The sequence below is a fragment of the Acomys russatus genome, chromosome 12 (genome assembly GCF_903995435.1).
Source record: "Acomys russatus chromosome 12, mAcoRus1.1, whole genome shotgun sequence".
NCBI classification, from domain to species: domain Eukaryota; kingdom Metazoa; phylum Chordata; class Mammalia; order Rodentia; family Muridae; genus Acomys; species Acomys russatus.
In genome coordinates, this window is record NC_067148.1 from 9,613,658 (window position 1) to 9,626,913 (window position 13,256).

Consider the following 13,256-nt stretch of genomic DNA (forward strand, 5'->3'; position numbering starts at 1 on the left):
CCTCACAGAGAACCAAATGAGTGAAAGATAAAAATACTGACAGTATCAAGTCTGACATGATGTAATTATGAAAACTTATGCTCCATAAGACGCTATGCTTTATGAACAAGTCTACTTCATGTGTAAGCGACAGAAAAGGGCCAGAATAGGTGATCTTTAAGAACACTTAAGGGCAGTGCCGCATTGGCCATATTAACCACATACAGTAAGTGGGTATAATATGACAAGAGTTATGGATATTTTATAACGTTTTTATATCAGTGTTTGTAAAAATTTGTAATGTGAGTTTGAAATGTTTTCTATCAAAATCACTTAATATAGGTGAAATACACATGAACACAAATATCGTGAAACCAGAATAATGTGAAAAGTAGAATTTACACATCATCTCCCTAACAAGATGCAATTTGTTTAAATTAGACCATATTACAAAAAAGTGGTCTATTGTTAAGTACTTTTTATGTATGCCATGAATTTGTGTACAAATATGAAACTTCTGGAATAAAACTGAAAATCTAAACATCAAAGATGTTTGTAAGGGGTTATGCATGATGATCGTGCTGGTAAGACAGCCAGATGGTGATCTGTAAGAGAGTTGTCGTCTTACAGAGACAATACTTGTTTGTTATGGCTTATAACTCTATATTACTTAAGTGTCTGAGTTAATAAAGGAAACCATGATTTAACTCTGCATCTCCAGTATTCTGGCTACTAAGATTTAGAAATTCTCTTAAAAAAAAAAAAAAAAAAAGCAAAACCATTTAACCGTAAGCATACCCACAAACCCATCTGTTCCTAGGCCACATAGGGCCTAGTTATTTCTACTTCTGGAAAAAACAGTTCTCCAAGACTACTTAACAAAGTCAGTACAGGAAGGTGGAGTGGAAACTGAATCCTCTGCTCTGAAATCTTTTCTAGGATGAAAGTGTGGGCTTCGAGAATATCGAGGTTTCAAACCCACAGATGAAGGCTGAGAAAAGCGTCTTCTCACAGAATGTAACCATGGTTCCTATTAAGAGATTTAAAGAAAATTAGGGTTTTAATGCACTTTAAATGGCTCTCATTTTTATAATTACTTAAGGGAAAGATTTAAAAAACAAGACTAACTGGGTCTGGATTTTTTTTTATTTTTTTAAGACAGCATTGAGGATGTGACCTAGGCCTTGTGTGTGCTAGTCAAGCTTGGTCTACCCCTGAGCTACACACACCCCCAGCCTGTGTCTGGAGTTTGAGGAGAGTATTCTTCAGGAAATACCTGAAGAGTAGGTTAACATTCCAATCTCCTGCTAGACAAGGAGGCAGCCTAGCTATAGAGAAATCACATATAAAGACCCAAGACTTGCCATACTCAATGAGATTTCTAAGTTACATTATACGTTTTTTGGGTCATCCCTAAACTTTGGCTAAATTTATTTTTGTTTTATAAAAGATTATGTGCTTACGATATGTAAGATTAGAATTAGATCTTAAGGATAAGAAAGCACTATAAAGAGACAAATCAGCTAATTATTAATATGCTACTTAATGTTAATAAACATTTTGTCTTACTTTTAAGCAAATCATTTAGTGGCTAAGTTTTGTTCCAACAAGTGACTTTTATTTAATCTGCAAAATACAAAGATTGGTAGATATACCCCTGCTTAAGACATTAAAAAGAGTAAGTTTTACTAAGGCATCTTTAATGACTAGATACCTTTTTTAAGAGCATCTAGGGGGGAGGCAAATCCTGTTGCCTAGAAATCTCATCAATTGTTTTTCTTGCTTTAAGTGATCTGAGCTCAATATTGTGATTAAATAAAGCCACTGAAGAGGTAGTGACTGCCATGTTGAATAAAACTTGAGTGGTACCTAGGCTAAATCAACCACATCTGACTACTCTTCTAAAAATTCAATTAGCATCCTTATGTCTACTTAAGGGCAATAGATAAAAAAGCTTCCCTGAAGGGGAGTTTTCTAGGTCTAGGTCTAGGCGCTATGGGCACATAGAGCACGCTATTGATCTACTAGAACGCTGAGCATATCCACCAGTAAAGAAGTGACATGCCAGTGCTAGACCAAGTAACTGTCAGGAGAAATTCATCAAAACAGCGCGGTATTTTTAAAGTGTAATAAGAGATCTGGATGCTTCCAGGGCTAAACAGACTTTAAGTGTGCAATTATAGATTATTAATAGCACTTTAAGATACTTGGCGATGTTATAAAATAGTGTTCCAACTTTGAAAAGAATGTTGCAAGATATAATAATCGTAAGTTAAAGCTTATTGAAATCAATATTATAAGAAAATTAACTTCAATGACATCAGGCTATATTGCCAGGTACTTTTTACAAATTTCTGAGTTAAAGAGACCATAAGACAATTATGATAATGAGCTTTATCTTAGAATTAGATCAAATTTGGGGCTGGAGAGATGCTCAGTGGTTAGAATCATGTACTGCTCTTCCAGAGTACATAGGTTCTATTCCTAGCACCCACTTTAGGAGGCCCACAACCACCTGTATTTCCAGCTCCATGGGGTCTGGTACCTCTGGCCTCTGCAGGTACTTGCTTTCTCTCACATGCACATAACCATGCCCATGTGCACAAATATACATAATTAAAAATAATAAAAAATTGAAAAAGAATTAGATCAAAGTGAAAACTTTTCTTTTGAGTCTAATACCTGTCACCATGATGTCACAACCAGGCTTAAGTAATGACAGCCCAACTAGCAGAGCTGGGGTGTAGTTCAGTGGTAGAGCTAAGGTAACAAGGGATTATACTCCAAGACTGATGGATGCCTGCATTGTAGCCATCAGCAAGAACGGAGAGGAAGGAGGAGAGGTGTTTTGGTGGTTATGGCACAGGCTGTAGCTAACATCTGCTGTCTGAAAGCTAAAAGGTTCCTTGGGATACCTTAGAGGCTCTTTCTTCTTTCCATGTGTTTCTTGTATTTCCCAGAATGCTAACTTGAACAATACTTTAAAACACTATTTTTAATGAGCAATCTAAAAACCACTAGAACAACCATATTTCCACTATTTGGTTAGGAAACTGGTTTGTATACTTAGGTTGCTTGATAAAAGCATGTTGAAACAGAGTTGTGTTTCTCATGACTTATTTTGCTTTAGTGTTTAAATATTTTCTTTAATATTTAATATTCTTAAATATCCTTAAGAAATTAGAACAGAATGTTTTTACTGATTAAACTAAAGATGGTTCATAATTCTTAGATGGGATAATGTCTCAAAAGTATTTTATGTTCTTTCTGGATTGTTCATTTGACCCTGCCCTATTTTCCAAAGATGATTAACCTTCTATTGACTTACTAATAATTAGTAATTTCTACCACTTAGAGTAATGTCATATTGAGTAATTCTTTGAACTTGTACAAACTTTAGTACTTTCACAGAAAACTGCCTGATTATTTCACAAAAGTATGAAGTTGACAAAATGGGTTAATTTGTATGAAGTGCTTATAAATTATAAGGGTCTTCATAAATGTGAGGTTCTGTTCTTGCCTTGAAGTGATAAAGCAAGCATGACTTTACAGTATATCATCAACAAAGTTAATTATTTACAGAGGGTGTTATGAACTTTTAAAGTTGATCTGTATAGCAATGGTCCAGTAGACTGGAGGATGAACTTGAGACATTCTTGATGTCTCTTCTGAAGCCTTACTCATTGAGCCCTCTGAGTCAGCCTCAGTCTGAACGCCAGTCTCCACAGGGTTTTAACTGCTATGCCATCTTCACAGCCCATCTTGAGACTGAGAACTTAGATTGGAGATATGTCTCGATGAATAAAGGTGCTTACTGCCAATGATTTTGAGTTGATTCCCTGGGACCAACCTGGTAGAAGGCGAGAACTGACTCCTGCGAGTTGTCCTCTGACTGCCACATGTGTACTGTAGTGTGCACTTCTTCATATGTATTTGTATATGACACCACACCCACATGCCACACCACACCACAAAAACCCCTCATGCATGGTAGTGTTAATGGGGCCATAAACTTTTGACATGGCTACAGGCGCTAGGGGAGAACCCAATCCTATTATTCTGGCGAGTGGCTCTAGTATTGACGTGCCTTCCTAAATAAATTAAAACGAATCCCTAGATTAGTGCATCTTCCAGCCTTCATCAGAGAAGGCTGTTCTTGCAGTAGATGGAGATTAATAGACACCACCATGGGTATATGTACAGAGAATAGGAGACTGTAAAGTTCACAGATTTAGATGGACATCTGTACCAACTACACCCTTTGCCCCGGACAGAGGTGGCAGAAAGACTGCAAGAGGGAGAGGAAAAGGTAGTGAGTGGGTGGGTTAGGTTCTCAGGACCAGCTCACAGCGGCTGTGACAGCATGCACGAGACTTGCATAAGGCCAAGACAGCCCACGTCCCCTGAGATGCTCTTAGCTCCCATGGCTGCTGGGTCAGAGAGAAAGAGAGTCAGTTTTCTTAGGGGATGTGGCTCCTGAGAGGCCGGATGCCCATGCTCTAGTACATGGTTCTAAACACATGAACATACAGGCAAAACAAAGTGTATGCACTCAGTGTGTTTAAGAAAACAGGGCACATGAAACTGGGATAAAAAATGGTGGTCAGGAGAGGGAGCAAACTGGATGGGGTAGAGTTACTCAAAAGGCATGTACATATATGAAAATTTCAATAAAATATATAACACGAGAATAAGAATTTTGTAAATTTCTATCTAACACTCCCCAATCATTTTCCTAAGGTGCTTAAGGTTGCATCCTGTTTTCAAAAGTTGCATTCTGGGCCAGGTGTGGTGGCACCCACTTTTAATCCCAGAAATCAGGAGGCAGAGGCAGGCCAAGGTCTCTTGAGTTTGAGACCAGTCCTGGTGAGTTCCAGGACGGCCAGGACTACACAAAATGACCTTGTCTCAAAAAACCAAAACCTGTTCCAGAACCCACATGGCAGCTCACAATTGTCTGTAACTCTAGCCTCGGGGGAATCTGATGTACTCTTCTGACTTTTACTGGTGCTAAGCACACAAGTGGTGTATGTGGGGACCCGTGCCAAATTCTGCCATGTCAGAAATCCTGTGCTTAGGCTGTATGCTGTGACCTTCCAGTTACTGACTGGAGGGTCTTGTGTTCTAGGCTATCCTTGGACTATTTACCTTTGAAAGAAGTAGAAAAGTCTCAACTAGGAACTACTCAGAGAACTAGGAAGTTCTACAGGGAGCGATTTAGGCTATTGCATTCTTGCCTGGGGGCTAGGGTGAGCGAGATAAGAACAGATCCTATTGACCTTGCCCTATATATGTTCCTGCTAGTCGGCAATAAAGTGAATCTTGATCAGAAATGTCCTGACTTGATTCATTATTTCTCAAGTCTCTGTATCCTACTTTCAATCCCCACTCCCTCTTTCAGGTGAACCCTGATTCAATTTTTCTCGCGGGCGGGGACCCAACAGGTGTACATGACTATATGAAAGCCAGACACTGATACACATAAAATAACAATAAATATAATAAAATACAGAACAAAAAAAGCAGATTTTAAAAGTTGCATTTTGCTTATGAAATGTGCTGCTTTCAGTTGTGTAAGAACGCAAGACCAAACTCTGACTATTCAGAGTCAGGCACAGGTCCTGTTTACTTTAGGAATAAAAGCCCTGTTGGCAAGACCCACAAAGTAAAGGGCAGCCCATTCTGCTGAGGATGGTGGGAGTGCAAACTTGTACAGATGCTATGGAAACCAATGTGGCAATTTCTTAGTGAGATGTGACTCGGTCTACCTCAAGACCTGTCTATACCACTCTTGGTCATATACCCAAAGGATTCTACATCTTGCTACAGAGGCACCTGCTCAATTACGCCCGTTCATTACCACTCTATTCATAATAGCCAGAAACTGGAAACCCTATATGACAGTCAACAAATGAATGAATAAAGAAAATGTATAATTACACCATGGAATATTACTTAGTCATTAAAGAAGTGAAGTAAGCTGGGCATGGTGGCACACGCCTTAATCCCAGGTTTAGGAGGTTGAGGCAGGCAGGTCTCTGAGTCAAATCACTCAGGTCTACAGAGAGTTCCAGGGTACCCAGGGCAGCACAGAGAGACCCTGTTTCGAAACAAGTAACAAAAAGTGAAATCACGAAATTCACAAGTAAATGGATGTATCTAGAGAAAAATCCTGAATGCGGTAACCCAGACCTCAAAAGACAAGTATGGTATACATTTGCTTACATGTGGATAAGCAGGCTATAATCCATATAACCACAGAGGTTAGGTACTGTGTAAGTAAGGGACTGTGGGGAGGGCTGGGTCACCCTAGGAAGGGGCTAATAGAATAGCATAGTTATGGGTGGGTGTTGGGGGACTGGAATGGGAGGATCAAAGGAGGAGGAAGGAATAAGGGAGTGAGAAAGGGAATGTGGAGTGGGACAGCTAAAAATTCAGGGCCATTTGAGGGTATAGTACAGGCTTCCTAAAATATATACATATATGTAGGTGATCGAAATGAAATTGCCATGTAACGGGGGAGTCAGAGCCCCAACTGAACATCTTTTGTTGCCAAATAAAGACTCCAGTTCTGGGATTGAGTTACATCTATTGGCCAAAGGTACTCCCTGCGAGCACCCCCTCCTACAACCCAGGCTATTGCCAAGGCTTACTCTCCACAAAATGATGGTAAGACCCACTGCTGAAGACAACACCTACACAACTCCCTGAATGTGGAGAAGTCTAGGTAGTGCCTACCTAGAGCCTTCACCCCTGCTGACTGTTGTTCAAGGCACCGGAAGGTACTCTGTAGACTACCAAAGGAGAGAGGTAAGCACCAACCCAGTTATAAAACATTTCATCTACAACATTCAATCTGCATGCAAATTGTGCTAGTGCAATAGTGGCACAAAGCCTGTGGGACTACTCACCAACATTTGACTGGATTTAAGGCCTATTCCATAAAATGGAACCCACCCCTGACACTGCTTGGGTGGCCAAGAACCTAAGGCTACATAGGCCAAAGACCAGGGGAAAACCAGATACTACTGTTCTGTTAAAGCAGTGATTCTCTTCTGTGGGTTGTGACCCCTCTGAGAGGGTTGAACAATCTTTTCACAAGGGTCAAATATCAGATATCCTGTATATCAGATATTTCCATTATGATCTATAACAGTAGCAAAATTATAGTTATAAAATAGCGACAAAACAGTTTTATTGTTGGGGTCATCACAACATAAGGAACTGTGTTAAAGGGTTTCAGCATTAGGAAGTTTGAGAAGCACTGTGTTAAAGGAATGTAGCGACAAAATGACTCCTCATAACATGCTGATATACTCATAGGTCAGTGCCTTGCTCAGCCATCAGCGGAGGAGCTTTCTTCTGCTGTAGATAGGAGCAAACACAGAGAACCACATCTATACAGTGTGCTAAGTGAGGGACCTTCAACACTCAGTCCTGTATGAGATGTCTCCTATCAATTCTCTCCCCTCACAGTTCAGGGAGCCCTGCAGAAAAAGTGTTAAGAGCCAGATGGGATGGAGAACAGCAAGGGTCAAGGTGTTCTTTTAAACACAGCAGGAACAATGCACATATGAGTGTCAGAGACAGAGACAGCATGCACAGGGCCTGCACAGGTCTGGGCCTCATGTAGTGCCAGTGCTGAGAGGGGACATGGTCACAAGGTCTCGTCACTAATCGAGAGGCTATCTCCAATTGATGACAATGCACAGTGGTGTCTCATTTTGTATACAAACCACTCTTAAGGCCAGGCTCCATGCCCAACAGTAGATGGCCAAGACAAAATGAACTCATTGGTATTTCTGGAGGGATTTTTTTGGTCTCAAACTACATGTCTGGGCATTTTTTCTTTTACCTTACAAGGCTTTTCTTATATATTATGGTTCCTGATTTTGTATCTTTATGGCATTTCTGTGTTTGCTAATGTGTGTGTCTCTGTGTCTATATCTGTTTCTTGTGCTGATTCTTTGGCTCTTTGTTTTTCTATTTGTTTGATTGTTTTCTCTTATACCATTTAGTTTTTTCTTTTATATTATTATTATTTATTATTATTTTAGATGTCTGTTTTCTAACGTGAAAGAGCAAGAAAGGATGTGGATTTGGGTGTGTGGAGATGTGGGGAAAGCTGGTAGAAGTTAAGGGAGGAAACCATAATAAGAATTTATTATATGAAAAAAGATTTATTTTCAGTAAAAAACAAAACACAGCTCTGTGGGGTGGCCTGCTTACTACTTACCCTTGTGTAGAAGTAAAACTTTCCCCCTCTAAGTATCATAAGAATGTTTCATAGTTATAAAATATTTTTTCAAGTATAGTAAAAGACACTAGGGTTTCTAAGATTCTATAATTTCAGGTTTATAACATAGAAAAGGGCTTTCCTCTAAATATGATTCATTTGGTTTAAACAGCACTGTATCAATGGTTAGAATATAAATAAAGAATGAAATTACAAAAGTCTAAGTCTAGTCTTTGGGGCTCAATTTGCTTTCAGATGATGGCTTGAGTTGAATATTACATTTCTAGACCTCCCTCAGAATTCACAAGGGATTGGCTTTTAGGACCCCCTAGAAGTAAATCAATTGGTTACTAATCAAGCCCTGTATATAAAAAGGTATAATATTTGTATGTAATTTGCACATATCTCACATACTTAAGCCATCTCTAGATTACTTATAATATTTAACACAATGTGAATATTATATAAACAATTGTAATATGGTATTCTTTAAGGGATATCAAGAAAAAGCATCAGTTCATGTACTAGAGATACAATGTAATGTTCTTGATCTGCAGTTGATTGAATTTGCACATAAAGAAAGCCCCCATAGTTTCTAATATGCTCATATACTTAAATTTCAATTTCCATGAAAGTTGAGGTTTTATCAACTACATTTCTAGAACTTAATTTTTGAAAAGTAGTTGTTGAATTATTATTTAAGTTTATTAATATGAAAAGCCAGGTGTGTTGGTGCATGCTTGTAAGCCCAACATTCTAGAGGTGGAGGCAGATTGATCAAGAGTTCAAAGTCATTTTCAGCTAAACAGAACGTTCTTGGTCTGTCTGGGCTACTTGTGACCTTATCTTAACTCCCCCCATCAATAAAGACAGAAATATAGTAACTTTAGTTATATAAATACAGTCTTATATTAACAAGGAATTACAATTTTGTATCTTACAAATCAGATTTTGGTCAGTTTCCTCTAGTTAGAAATAGATCCACAAAATTCTGATCTACAAAACCTACGAGGTGACTTATCAGTTGCTTGTGTGATATTTTCAACAAAGGAACATGATAATGTATGAAATACATTTCCAGTGTTAGCCATTAACTACAGGATAACCATGCTACAAGCCGAGGAGGGGCCAAGAGAAGATGCTGGCTGAATCTCACTCAGAACAGGAAATAAATAGGCATCTGAAACAGATGGAGAGAAGGAACTGGGTGAGAGAGGAAGCAGGGAAGGTAACCGGGATGGGGACCAGGTGAGTGGAAAGTGGAGTAGAGGGGCTTGGAGGAGGACTAGAAATCAGTGGTGGTGGTGGTGGGGTCCTGGGAGTCTCTGGGGGTGAGCCTAATTGAGATTTCTACAAGTGGGGCTTAAGGAGCCTGAAGTGGCCACCTCCTGTAGCCAGTGGGACTTCCAGTGGAGGGAGTGGGACACCACCCAAAACACCTTAGTCCCAAACTTTGTCTTGCCTACAAGAAGTGCAGGGGTAAAGATGGAGCAGAGATTGAGGCGATGACAAACCAATGACTGGCCCTAACTTAAGACCCGTCCTAAGTGACCCCTTACACTATTAATGATACTTTGTTATCTGCAGACAGGAGCCTAGCCTAACTGTCTTCTGACAGGCTACATACAACAGTGGATGGAAACAGATTCAAAGACCTACAGCCAAATAACAGGCTGAGCTCGGGGAGTTCTGTGGAAAAATGGGAGGAAGGACTGAAGGAGCCAGATGGGTCAAGGACACCACAAGATCCATAGAGTCAACTAACCTGGGCCCATGGGTACTTACAGAGACTGAACTACCAACCAAAGAGTGTGCATGGACTGGACCTAGACCCCTGCACACGTGTAGTAGATGTGCAAATGGTCAACATGTGGATCCCCTAACAATGGGAGTAGGGGCTGGGCTGTCTCTGACTCTGTTGCCTGTCACTGGATCCCTGTCCCCATAGCTGGGCTGCCTTGTCAGGTCCCAGCGGGAGAGGATAGACTTAGTCTTATTGGGTGGGTTGGTATCCCTTAGGGGTCTCCCGTTCTCTGAGAAGGAGAGAGGGGGATGGAGAGGAGGAGGGGTAGGAGGGCAGGACTGGGAGGAGAGGAGAGAAGTGGACGGGATCAGGCTGTAAAGAGATTAAATTAATAAAAGTGAAAAAAAGCCCTCTAAAACCCACTTGTCAAAAGTGAGAATATCTCTAGTCTTGTATTCTGACTAGAATTGGTTATACAATCTTTAAAGTGATTCTATAAAATGGAATCTGTTAATAATGATATTATTAATATCATGGCAATCCTGATCAATATATATTTTATTTTATTCTGTTTTATATATGTACACACAAAAACAATTGTGTAAGAGTAAGTAAAAGAAAGTTATAATTACTCTGGCATTTCAGATGATTCAGAATATCCAACTGCTTTAAAAAACCAGAGTGATCCAAGTGGTCATCCAAAGTAACAGTGGAATTCAATGACTACGAATCGTGGTTACTGTAAACAGCATAATTCCCACCCAATAGAGAAGATCTGAAGTCACAGATTATAGTAGCCCCAAATTTCATAAATACAAACATGTCAGAATGTCTTTATCTCATTCTTTTCTATGATCTTAAGGAAATCAGGATAGTTTTTTGAACCCCAAATTTGTGATTAACTATCATTTGCTTCCTAATTTCATCTGATATTTAACACTTAGTCACAAAAAGTAACTTCCTACCTCACTGTCACCCTTTTAAATTAGTCTCTTAAATGTTTATAATGTACACAGAAATATTAGTTGAGGATTAAAAGGCCCTAACACTGTTCAAGTGAAAATTATCACTTGCTTTACTATACTTTCAAAATATATTGTTAGGAATCACCATAAGCATCTTGAAGTTTTAAGAGTATCAGTGAATTCAAAAGTGGAAGAAAGAAAAAGTAAAAACCCAGAATGACATTTGTAAGCACGAATTAGATACATTTAAATTGTATTCCTTAAGGTGAAACATTGTTCCCCATGCTGAATTTTATGTCATGCTACAGCGTTGAATTTCTACTTAACTAGGAAACTTTTGGCTTGACAGGATCATCTCTAAGCCTTTCCCCGGGAAGCTGAAGTGCAGAAAGACTCTCGTGCTCTCCTGTTTTAAAAATTTCCAAGGCTGAAATTACAGTTTTTTTTTTACATTTGTTTTTTCAAGACAGGGTCTCTTTGTGTGTCCTTGGGTGTCCTGGACTCACTTTGTAGACCGAGATGGCCTGGAACTCACAGCGATCCACCTGCCCCTGTCTCCCGAGTGCAGATTAAAGGAGTGCACCACCACATCTGGCTGACATATTTTTTTTTCTGGCTGATATTTTTATTCCATTCCCTGTGCAATTTTGGATGTGATACCCACTAGATTTAAACATCATCTGTATTTTGACTAGAATAGAACAAAACGCTTACAAAATTAATTATGATGAATTGCATTTTTGAAGGTTACATTTGTATTTGAAAATGAAAGCAGGGATAACAATGAGTATATAATATACACAAAAAATATCTTTAAGCACTATTACCTTTAGTTAAGTTTTACTAATCCAGATAGACAAGAAAAGATTCAGTATTTGGAAAATTTGATGCATGTCTTTAATCTCAGCACTTGGGAGGCAGAGGCAGGAGGATTTTTGTGACAGTTTGAGGTCAGCCTGGTCTACAGAGGGCAGCCAGGGCTAAACAGAGAAACCTGTCTTAGGGGAAAAAAAGAAAAAGAAAATTTGGAGAAATTTATACCCTAAATAGAAATTCGAGGGCTCTCTGAGTGCTAGTGTCTGGAAAGGGAAGAAGCAAGATCCAAAAGGTCTTTTTCTTGTTCTCAGTGTAAGTTTATTTATCTACATATTTAAGATGATCTGAACAAGGCTATGGCTACTAGAGAACAAACTGGAAAAGAGATATGAAGGCAGTTAGACAGGGAGCTCTTGCCAGGCTCAGAGGCAGCCAACAGGCTTACGGTAGTCTTTAGGTAGAAAGCGCTTATTTTCAGTTTTGGCTTGGAGCTTTCTAGTGAGAACTCATTTTTAAAGCCCTAAAAGCTACCAGAGGTGAACACCCAGAAAGAATGCCACAGAACTGCTCACTGTAAGGAACTGGAGGCGGCACAGGCTACAAAGTCTACACAGTTACTGGCAAGCCAAAAACTCCAGGGAAAAAAATCTCTTTTATGTAAAAAACTAAATAATGTACACAACTAAACTGCCATTTCCTAAAAGTAGTTTAAGTTTCCTTCTCACACCTTTGAATTTAAAAGAATTACTCAACTTGTATAGCTACTTTGGAAATCAATTTGGCTGTTTCTCAGAAAAATGGGAATCGATCTACCTCAAGCCTCAGCTATCTCACTCCTGGGCATATACCTAAAGGGCACTCCACCATACCACAAGGACACTTGCTCAACCATGTTCATAGCAGCTTTATTTGTAATAGCCAGAACCCGGAAACAACCCAGATATCCCTCAACCAAAGAACCGGTAAAGAAACTGTTGTACATTTACATAATGGAATAATACTCAGCTATTAAAACAAGGACATGATGAAATTTGCAGGCAAATGGATGGAACTAGAAAAGATCATCCTGGGTGAGGTAACCCAGATGCAGAAAGACACACGTGGTGTGTACTCACTTATAAGTGGACATTAGCCATAAAACACAGGATAACCATGCTGCAACCCACAAACCCAAAGAACCTAAGTAACAAGTGGGGCTCAAGGGGGAACATAAATCTCACCGAGAAGGTGACATAATAGACATAATGGATGGACAGTGCTGGGCGTGGTGGCACATGCCTTTAGTCCCAGCACTTGGGAGGCAGAGGCAGGAGGATCTTTGTGAGTTTGAGGCCAGCTTGTTCTACAAAGGGAGGCCAGCACTACAAGAGAAATCCTGTCTCAAAAAACCAAAAAAGGGGAAAAAAGGATGGACAGGGGGAGGGGCCTTGGTAAAGGTGGGGGTGGGGATGGGACTAGGAGGGATCAGGTTGAGGGGGGAGGAAGGACAGAGACAGTACTGGGAGAGCAGCTGGAA

The 13,256-nt window shown here is 39.7% G+C and overlaps 1 protein-coding gene across 1 annotated transcript in view; it reads right to left on the minus strand.

Moving 5' to 3' along the window:
• Positions 1 to 850: 850 nt before the first annotated feature.
• Boll (boule homolog, RNA binding protein) overlaps positions 851 to 13,256 on the minus strand; it is a 93,534-nt gene continuing 81,128 nt past the window's right edge. Inside the window, exon 11 of the mRNA XM_051153701.1 lies at positions 851 to 1,009. Coding sequence (XP_051009658.1) covers positions 851 to 1,009 — 159 coding nt within the window. The remainder of the gene's footprint in view (positions 1,010 to 13,256) is intronic.